The following is a 10,493-nucleotide window of genomic DNA, read 5'->3' on the forward strand; positions in this document are numbered from 1 at the left end:
AAAAACCACCTTTATTACACATTTGAACCTGAAGGAACACTAAGTATACAAAATAAAATAAATCCCACAACTTCACTCCTCGCTTTCTCGCCAAAAAGTCTACTAATTTGACATGGGGACGGATCTAAGCTATAACGTCAGCCTGCTGAGTTTCTCGCCGGATCTTCTCGGCGAGTCGCGGGGGACAGATCAAAGGGAAAACAAAATTGTTATTTTTATTTAATTCCGAGCATTTTCATATTTATCTACCTTTTAAACCTTCTCTGGACTTCCACAAATAATTCAAGGCAAAAATTAGCCAAATCGGTCAGCCGTTCTCGAGTTTTAGCGAGACTAACGAACAGCTATTCATTTTTATATATATAGATAGATGAAGCTACCTACTTAGGAAGCCATAGGAGCGTTGAGCTAACGATGTAGAGACAAATACCTATAGAAATCATTAAAACAAAAAATGAGGTACATATTTCGAATTAATAAAAAAAACAAAACCCAAATCAAAGTTCCTTTATACTTAACAAACAACGTACAAAATACAAAAAAACATGACATACAACATTAACTATAAGTAGAATTTACGAATAAAAATAATTTTCGCGATCACGGCTTAAGGTAACGCCGACACCGTAAAACTGAAGCGATAATACAAAATCTATTTTAACGTACTACCTACGAATTAAGGAGGGTACAGGTAAGTAGCACACTTATCTGTGTATAAAATAGCGTCCGTCGAAAAGCGACCGATCAGCACGGCGTCATTGTAACGAGTCGTCTGATTTTAAAGATGGCGTCAAAGTTATCATACTGATACTGATAATAAAATGTTTAACTCTACGCACTTTATTCCGATTCACAACCGCTACATCCACATCACACAGCTTGCAACGCTGCGTTGTGCTGACTGGAAATACGCCACTCACAGCCGGACACGCATTCAACTTGTCCCTCATATAAGAGAATTCTCCTTACCTCTACCCTCTTAATGTAAGCACACCAGTAATTTCGGTGGGAAAACTCGAAATTTTGAAGTTCGTAAAACTCAACTGTCACCTTTGAAAGCTATCACTTGTCACACATTTTCGGCGGCCGCTTTATGGAGGGTAGAGGTAAGGAGAACCGACTCATATGGGAGAAACTTGAAAAAGTGTCCCACTTTCAGCACTAAATAACAGTTCAAAAATCCTCCAGAATAGCGCTAGCATAGGCACAGGGTATGTTATGAAGAGCAGTTATTAAGTGATTGAAGTATGCTGAGTTAGGAAATTTAATATATTTATTGACTAGAGTAGTCAGTGACGACAGTGTAATATACAAGACCTCACATATTTACGTAGCCCAAACTAATTTCGTCAATATAACCTAAAATTATTGCTGTGGTAAAACGTGGAGACATCGATTGTATATTCTTATCAGCTTTAAATAAATTACTTTTTGTGATTTTGTAGTGCTTACAGTTCTTTCGTCCTTTTTAACTCTCAATCTTATACTAAGAACTTTCAGCGCCTTTTTTAAAATTTACCCGCTTGCTACTGTAGCGCCACCCTTATTTAGCAGATTTTAACGGACACTTTTTCACACACAGACGGTTCTCCTTACCTCTACCCTCCATAGGCCGCTTGCTAGTGTCGGCATGCGTTCCCCTGGTGCGCCGACAGATGCTTGTCCAAGAAGAATTTCGTCTTCATATCCCTCCCGCACACCTTGCAGATCGTGTAGACTTTATGAGCGATCCTCATGTGATTCAAATACTCACGGACGTCCTTGTGTCGTTTGAGACACTGCAGGCATTCGTATTTGTCGAGGGCGCGGGCTTTCGGGTTGGCGGCTCGAATTTGAGCAGCCTTTTTTGGCTGTATACGTAATCTGAAATCGAATACAGCATCGCAGATAACTTGGAGTTCGGTGTGCTTAGTGGGAGTCTTTTAACGTTCTCGATCACGTAAAAGTTAACTCGTTTGTCGCTAGGGGCGCTGTTCTAACTCCATAAAAAATTGAGTTAACTTTTACGCAATCGAGAGCGTTAAAAAGTCGCACTAAGCACACGGCGGTAGCTGGTGTTGCAAGTATAGGTGAGCTAATCTATACTAATATATAAAGGCTTCGTCAAACAGAACGTGTAATTAGCGCGCGTCAGAGCGCTACGCTATGACGCCGAGATGTGTTGTACTACAACGGTATTATACCGTCAAACAGAGCGCCAGCGCTATAGTGCTTATATCAGTTAGTTATCAGTTTAGCGCTCTGACGCGCGCTAATTACGCGTTCTGTTTGACGAAGCCTTTAATCTACAGTGGTTTTTATGGATGTTCCGTTATAACTACTGAACCATGCATCCGATTGACTTGAAACTTGGTACCCATGTAGGAAATATACGTACTTAATGTATAATGTATATATTTATATAAGTGTTGGACTCCCTTCACCAGTTGCTGGGGCGTTAATGATAGGAATCTTTGTAGGGGTGAGAAATAATAATATTAATTTTAAATGCCCAGCGAAGCGGACGAGTACAGCTAGTAAATACATATAACCTGCCTATTCCTATACGAAAATAATAATTTAATAGGATCACAGACTCATTCCGGTTCAATTTTTAATTTTAAGCATTGTATTAATTGAATTATAGAAGATTTTACAAACACGACACTGGCAACATTGGCCTCGCCAAAAACCTGTGGAGAGTAGAAGTAAGCAAGGAGGACCGTTTTGTATCGGGGATAATTTGATAAAGTGTCCGTCTGTAAACATCAAGTCGCTGTTAGAAGACTCACCGATATTAGTGTAGCAAGTGGAAATTATATGAATATAGCAGTTTTCAACAGAGCGAAGTGTGCCGGTTTGAAACATTTAATTAAGGTTATTCGCTACTTATGCAGTTAAAAAGTATGCAGTATTTAAAATCACAACTATTTATTTTTACTAGAGGTCTCGCAGTAGTCGAAATTCGACTATAATTAATTGGAATTGTATAATAAATTTGTACACTATTATGATTGTATTTTATACTTCTATCACAAATTTCGCCAAGGCTACACTATAAAAAATATTAATAAACACAAACAATATTTAATGTATTCTCAATTTGACCACAGACGTCAAGAACAAAAGTTTGACAATTAATAGTATTCATGCATGTGTGCGTCAAATACATGGTATGTAGTGTGTGTAGTGTTTTCTTTATTGATTTAATGTATCTTTAATGCATTATTTTAACCAAATATTAGCATAGTGCACTTCTTCTCTATAATCTCTATAAGTGTGGAAAATTTCATACTCCTCCGCCCGCACAATTTTCGTAAAAAGGGATACAAAGTTTTTGCTTCACGTATTAATATATAGATTACTATTTACGTAGAAAGTGTTTCTTTCTTTCTTAATTTAGTATGCTACTTTAATAGCTTATGTCGCTGTTTTCAAAATATCTCCACTTGCTACTGTGGCGCCACCTTAATTGGCTTCCTTTCAACGGACACTTTATAATACACTGAGCTGATCCTCTTTACTTCTAACCTCCATACAAAAGCCATATGAAAAAAAAAGAAGGCAAAGACATTTAATAATCTCACCGGCTTTTCCCTCGTAAATCGGCTTCAACGTGCAACTCCAAATGCGCCTTCATCATCTTCGAAGGGACCAGAATGTCGCAGCGCTTGCACAAACTGCTCCTGCCCCCCTCCTTCTTGCAGCGAGAGCAGGTAAACACTTTTTCATCGTCCATGTTCACGATCATAAAATACTTTTGCCCGCACACCGAACAGATCAAATGCTTGCGTTTGTAACGTTGGCAGCACTGGCGTTGTTTTCGCGGTTCTTTTTTCCCGATGTTGACGTTCGTCCGTTTTGTTGGCTGCCCGTTCGTTGCGTTTTGTTTTTTCAACGTTCTCGTTGACGGATTCGATGTGGCTGTCAAATTGTTTTTTTTTAATACCAAAAAAGGTAGACGTAAGGAGAACCGTCTCTGTGTGTGAAAAAGTGTTCGTTAAAATCTGCTAAATAAGGGTGGCGCTACAGTAGCAACCGGGTAAATTTCAAAAAAGGCGCTGAAAGTTATTAGAATACGATAGAGAAATAAAAAGGACGAAAAAACTGTAAGCATCACAAAATCACAAAAAGTATTTTATTTAAAGCTGATAACAAAATGCAACCGATGTCTCCACGTTTTACCACAGCAATAATTTTAGGTTATATTGACGAAGTTAGTTTGGACTACGCAAACATGTGAGGTCTCGTATATTAATTACACTGTCACTAACTACTCTAGTCATTAAATATATAAAATTTCCTAACCAGTTAACAACTGCTCAATTCATATCATACCCTGTGCCTATGCTAGCGCCATTCTGGAGGATTTTTGAACTGTTATTTAGTGCTGAAAATGGGACACTTTTTCAAGTTTCTCCCATATGAGACGGTTCTCCTTACCTCTGCCCTCCTTAGAAATGCAGCGTGACATACGACCAAAGATTCTTAATTTGTGTGAACGCGTGTGCGAAAAACATGTAGTTTTTTTTATTTTTTTTATTGCTTAGATGGGTACCTACCCGCGCGGACTCACAAGAGGTCCTACCACCACTAAAAACCAGGTTTTCGCGTAGCAGTACCTAAAGACCTTGGTAGTAATTTACCTTCAGTCAAGGTATTATCCAAAGCGGCCTGCACCAGAGCCTTCATACGATCCGCGTTTCTCAACCTTATAACGCAACCCTCGCATAGTAGCCAATTTAATGATTTCACCTGAAAAAATAAAGACATCATACTGCCAATAAACAAGATGTCACACGAATCACGAGATACTGAATATCTCCTTTCTTTTCTATGTATGGCAATCGACTTCGTGCGACGCCATTGATGGCAAATCTAATTTAAAAAAATATATATTATCATACATACTCTGTTTGATTTAAATTTAAATGGAGCTGGAAAGATTATCTACGTTTGCCGCTAGAGGCTCTGTTTGTTTGTTTGTAACCTCACATTAGGCCAACATTCCGTGACTAGCCGATTTATTTGCTCTTCTTCTGGGTGTTTATTATCTTTAAATGTGTAGGATTAACTCAACATAATCTATTATTTTAGCACACGTCACGTAATTGTTCACATTCCAATGCCCGATCGCCATCTTGACATCTCTCTTCCGTTCCTTTCTTCCCCATACATTCATCCCTGTCACTCTAAACGTTTCGTTTCCCACATACGTATAAATTTAAGCGTACATAAGTATTTTTATCAGTCTCTGGTATCAATAACACAGGGAATTATAATTTGGGGCGGGATGGACAGTGAGTAATTGTTAAAAAAAACAACTGAACTCAACAACCCACCTCAACATCAAAACAGTCGCGCAACAGTTGAGCGTAAGTCAAGTCGCCGTCCCACGAGCAACTGTCGCCGAAAGCTCGCAAAAGCTCGTCACCGTCGCAGAGGCGACAACGAGCCAGAGTTGGCCGACAGCCCCGCGACGCTTCGACGTTCGCCGATATAGATTCCTAAATCACATTACACTTCAGTTGATTAATCAAAAAAATTACGAAAACAGAACAGTGTACTTAGTGTAAGTTTTTAACGTTGTCGATAGCGTAAAAGTTAACTCAAATTTGTATGCAGTTGGAACAGCGCCCCTAGCGGCAAACATTTGCACTCCATACTTATTTGAGTTAACTTTTACGCTATCGAGAACGTTAAAAAACTCACACTAAGCACACAGAACGTAAACGTTTCCACCAAATTGTATTCTCTGATTCTGGAGGGTAGAAATAAGGAACACCATCTAAGTGTGGCGGGTAGCCATCATACAACGCAAGATAATTGACAGATGCCTGAATCTCGCTTACGACATTTTCAAGATAAAGCGCATATATACAAGTTCCGAACAACAACATTCGGACCGTCGGTCTACCGAGCAATATCATCCGCTCGGTGGAAGATCTTCCCTTTGTCGTATACATCCCCAAACTGGTGACCTACGACGGGACAATCGCAACCTTCTGATCCATCATCAGCGCATCAAGAACTTCGGCTACCACAATCCCCGCATTCTCGCAGATAAAAGCAGGTCATCGACAGTCGTCCCACAGCAAGCCAGCATCGCAGCCTCAACAGGACCATCGCAGCCGACTCACCGCGCTTCCTGGCCCTACGGCACGCACCTACACTGCCTCATCGCGCAGCATTCAAGCTCAGTCTCGACTCACCGCAGACTTCGAGCAGCACTGGCGACAATCACGCAGCATTCAAGCTCAGTTTCGACTCACCGCAAACTTCGAGCAGCACTGGCACTTGCAAGCTAATCTCAGCACGGACAACGATAACTAAATATGACACGACCTCCGGTCTCGGAGGGGAGTGATGTGGCGGGTAGCCATCATACAACGCAAGATAATTGACAGATGCCTGAATCTCGCTTACGACATTTTCAAGATAAAGCGCATATATACAAGTTCCGAACAACAACATTCGGACCGTCGGTCTACCGAGCAATATCACCCGCTCGGTGGAAGATCTTTCCTTTCATCGTTCAGCATTCCCCAAACTAAGTGTATGAAAAAGTGTCCGCTGAAAAGTAGCCAATTAAGATGGCGCCACAGTAGCAAGTGGAAAGATTTTAAAAACGGCGCCATAAAGTATTAGAGTAGGGTACTAAATTAATAAGGAAAAAAACACTTCCAACGTAAATAGTAATAAAAATAAATAGTTGAGATTTTAAATACTGCTTATTTTTTTAACTACATAAGGCACGATCAAAACATTAAATTCAGTCACTCTGCTTAAAATTGCTATATTCATATAATTTCCGCTTCCTACACTAGCACTATGTCGGTGAGTCTTCCAACAACAACGCGCTGTTTACAGACACTTCATCAACTTGTCCCCTCTATATAAGATGGCGCTCCTTACTTCTACCATCTATAGCAGATTCAACGAAGCACTGCTCTTGTTAGGGCTAGTGTTAGCAATTCGTTCAGGTTGAGTCCGTGAGCTCACCTACCGGTCCACGTGAGGAAATAGCCCCTTAGACTACCAGCGCTTAGATAGCCGAAAAAAAGATGAATTATACAAATCTGATCGACAGGTTTTGCTTGGAGATGTTCACTCCCGACAACTAACGGTGCTTTTAGGTACCTCAAGCACCGTTCTCATCGTAAATGACCCACAGACATAGCCCACTGAATTTCTCGCCGGATCTTCTCAGTGGTTCGCCTTTCCGATCCGGTGGTAGATTCTGTGAAGCACTGCTCTTGCTAGGACCATTGTTAACAACGTCCTAGGTTAGAGCTCGGTGAGCTCACCTACTCGTTCAGTGAATCTAGTATGACCCCTCGAGGTCACTAGTATAGGTACGGAATAAATAAAAAGGTATGTTCACGTCATAACGGCACATTATTCCATCAACAGTCCTGCGGTTATATTATAACTTAAAGTTAAATTAAAACAATAAAAATTACACTAACAGCACTGAATATCTTGTGTAATTTATCCTTCGTCCAAATAACATTCATTGCCATGAATTTCGTAGAGTGAACAATACGCTTCGAAAAAATTAATTTAATCCTGTACTGTATTGTGGTTAATTTATACTAAAAGATTGCTGATTTTTGAGGTAAATCTAAAAAAAGTAGTGACAGTATGTATACACGATATTTGACAGATGCCTGAATCTCAAACTCTAACGACATTTCCATGATAAGTTTGCATATTGACATTAAAACAAGCTCCTTTTTTCCCTACCTATGCTGATAGCCTTGAAAGGCTATATCAGCTTCTCCTTGACGTGTAGGTGAGCTCACGGGGCTCAAGCCGGGAGTGTTGCTAGCACAGGCCGCAGCAAGAGCCCTGCTTCGCAGAATCTACCACCGGATCGGAAACGCGACCCACTGAGAAGATCTGGCGCGAAACTCAGTGGGCGGCAAGCTCCGAACAACAAAATTCACAGTGACGGATCATCAAGCGATTTTAACAGCTCTATGGAAGATCTTCTCGGTGCCGTTAACCCTCAAATGGTAAATCTAAATAGATTTTTTAACGAGAAGGTGAGATATTCAGTTGCGCGTTGTTTTTATTAACTGCTTCTTCAAGTTTATACGTTAACTGGTGGCTACTAACCGCTTAGTATCTGTAAAAGTGTTAAAACCGTGGTTGTACGTAATATTAATCTTTTTTTACAATTATGCGATTGTTACAAAAAAAAAGGCTTTATGTTCCATTTTCCTTATGTCTGTTCAAAAAAAGAAATTAGAAAGAAAAACATCTATCCCATTAAATTATGGAGGGTGCCCTTCATACCTTAAAAGAACGAAATTTGATCATAATCACTATCAACTCAAGACTTAGATGATTTTTCTCTTTTGTTTTATATTGATATAATATGTATAAAGAACTGACTAACTTCGAACGTCCTGAAAACTTCGTAACCTTTACCTCGCCGGTCGAATGGATAACCCTTTGAGAATACTAGCGTAGGTAGGCAAAAAAAAACATATGTGCAATTCACACGTGGTAGAAGTGAAACCTTCCAAAATTAAAATACAATTAATTATCCTAAACGTCTTAAGTATATGTAAAATTTTGTCATTAGTAAATAATTGTAAGGTAGCGCCCTCTGTGAATTGATATTTTAATTTCACGTATAATCCTAAATTAAAATTCACTACAAGAGCTTTCATACACACGTTAGTATTAAAAAATCTCACAGATGGCGCTGTATTAAATAGTATGTATATTTCTGTCTCATTCTTTGCTGGCTTCATCCTACACATTTTTGTATTTGTGTCTCTTACCTGTCGTTTTTTCCGTTGCATCCGGTTTGAAATCACAACGATTCTAAAGAAGTTTTCACTTCAAAAAAAACAATTCACTACGATTGGGCCGCTCTAGTTGATAGCTTTTCGACGGACAACTTTTCACACACAAAGAGTTCGCTCCTTACCGCTTCCTTTCATAAATTCAAAGTAGATGTAAAATATTCGCCTTTTCTGTTCGATAAATGGAACTACTAATTGACGATTGCTAGGTATTAGACTTTTGGCGGGATTGCGAGACGCAAAATTCGGTGAATTGCTTTAATTTATTAAGTTAGTGATTAAGGTTCAGGCTTAAATGTATAATGACGGTGCCTTATTAATATTAGGTGACATACGTGAAAATGCACAAATGTGAGAAAATGAAACAAGTTGCTTTCAAAAGGCCACAAAAATATGCAGAATGGCTGTATGGTATGATACCTTCGCCTTTCTATTTGGAAAAATACAAGTGACAGAAAAGTTCATTTTTTGTTGACAAGCAAACGTCTACCTACAGGTGAATGAAATTAGCCCATAGACCTATATAATAGGGACACGACATATTGTTCTATACGTACAATTGCTTATATAAATAGCACCCATTTTGAAGGCACATACATAAACATATATCTATCTCGTTCTTACTCAGCACTTTAACTCGCAGGAAAACAATATAACAGTATTTCAGTGCGTACATAAAATGAAACATGAATATACGTAAATGTCTCCGTCTCCGTCTAATGAGGCCGAAAATCCGCCATGTTTAGCGCGCCAAATGTCATTGTCACGTCAGTTCGGCCGTCTGTTTTGGGTTGTACATTATTTATTGACTATGATATCGATTTAATATGATTGATTATATAAAATTTCATAATTTATCATGCTTAAAACATACAAAAATAATAATTAAAACGTATTTTATAGGATCTCAAGAAAGTCGATGTCCTAAAACTATTATCTATATGTATTTAAATTCATTATGGAGCCCTCATCCGAAAAATCCATTTTTCGGTCGGAATCTATTGATAATGACACTAATCATAAATACCACTTTAAAATATGTCATCAAAACATATTTAGACATTCTGTTTAGATATTTCGGGAAAAAGGCTACCGACAAAATCTCTTCGGAACTATTTAAATAAAATAGTTTTATTCCGCAGTGAGTAAAACACTATTGTAAATTTGTTAAATTTTTAATAATTAAGTGATTTTAGAGAGGAAGTCACAAGGAATGACGTTTGTAATTAATGAATAAATGTTCTGTAGGTGTTTTTTTTTTCACGCGGTCCCTTGATAAGTTTAAAATTTGAATCACTCTCAAGTGAAAGTGATTCAAATGGTGCGGCGCACCTTCCTTGGGGTGCGCTGCGGTAGTATGTTACGGACTTTAGAGTCAGCAAAACAATTAAAATAGATTGTAATAGTCTAAGAAAAACACGTACTCAAAATACGATAACATTTAGCATGCTAGAAATGGGCTGATGGCTTTGAATTACGCCATATCTTTATGTTTTGCGACAAACGACAACTTTGTAAAATCAGTGTAGCAACTTTTAAAAATCATCATATCGTTTACTTGGCAAATTCGAAGGACGTACTTGTCTTAGATTTCACCCATCTAAATCATATCATATTTGCACACAGCAATATACCTACTTACTTCCCATTAAAGTATAAATTCTACAAATAAATAATACTCAACAATATTTAAAA

General features: G+C 38.5%; 1 protein-coding gene across 1 annotated transcript; it reads right to left on the reverse strand.

Annotated features, from left to right (window-relative positions):
- Positions 1-491: 491 nt before the first annotated feature.
- LOC101738253 (zinc finger protein 652) lies at positions 492-7,651 on the reverse strand. The gene is made up of 5 exons (XM_012691117.4): positions 7,449-7,651; positions 5,322-5,486; positions 4,626-4,734; positions 3,567-3,903; positions 492-1,863 (listed from the first exon to the last, which is right to left on the reverse strand). The coding sequence occupies exons 1-5, from the start codon at positions 7,500-7,502 to the stop codon at positions 1,620-1,622; spliced, it is 909 nt and encodes a 302-aa protein (XP_012546571.1). The 5' UTR covers positions 7,503-7,651; the 3' UTR covers positions 492-1,619.
- Positions 7,652-10,493: the final 2,842 nt, after the last annotated feature.

Source organism: Bombyx mori, chromosome 24 (assembly GCF_030269925.1).
Source record: "Bombyx mori chromosome 24, ASM3026992v2".
Classification (NCBI taxonomy): Eukaryota; Metazoa; Arthropoda; class Insecta; order Lepidoptera; family Bombycidae; genus Bombyx; species Bombyx mori.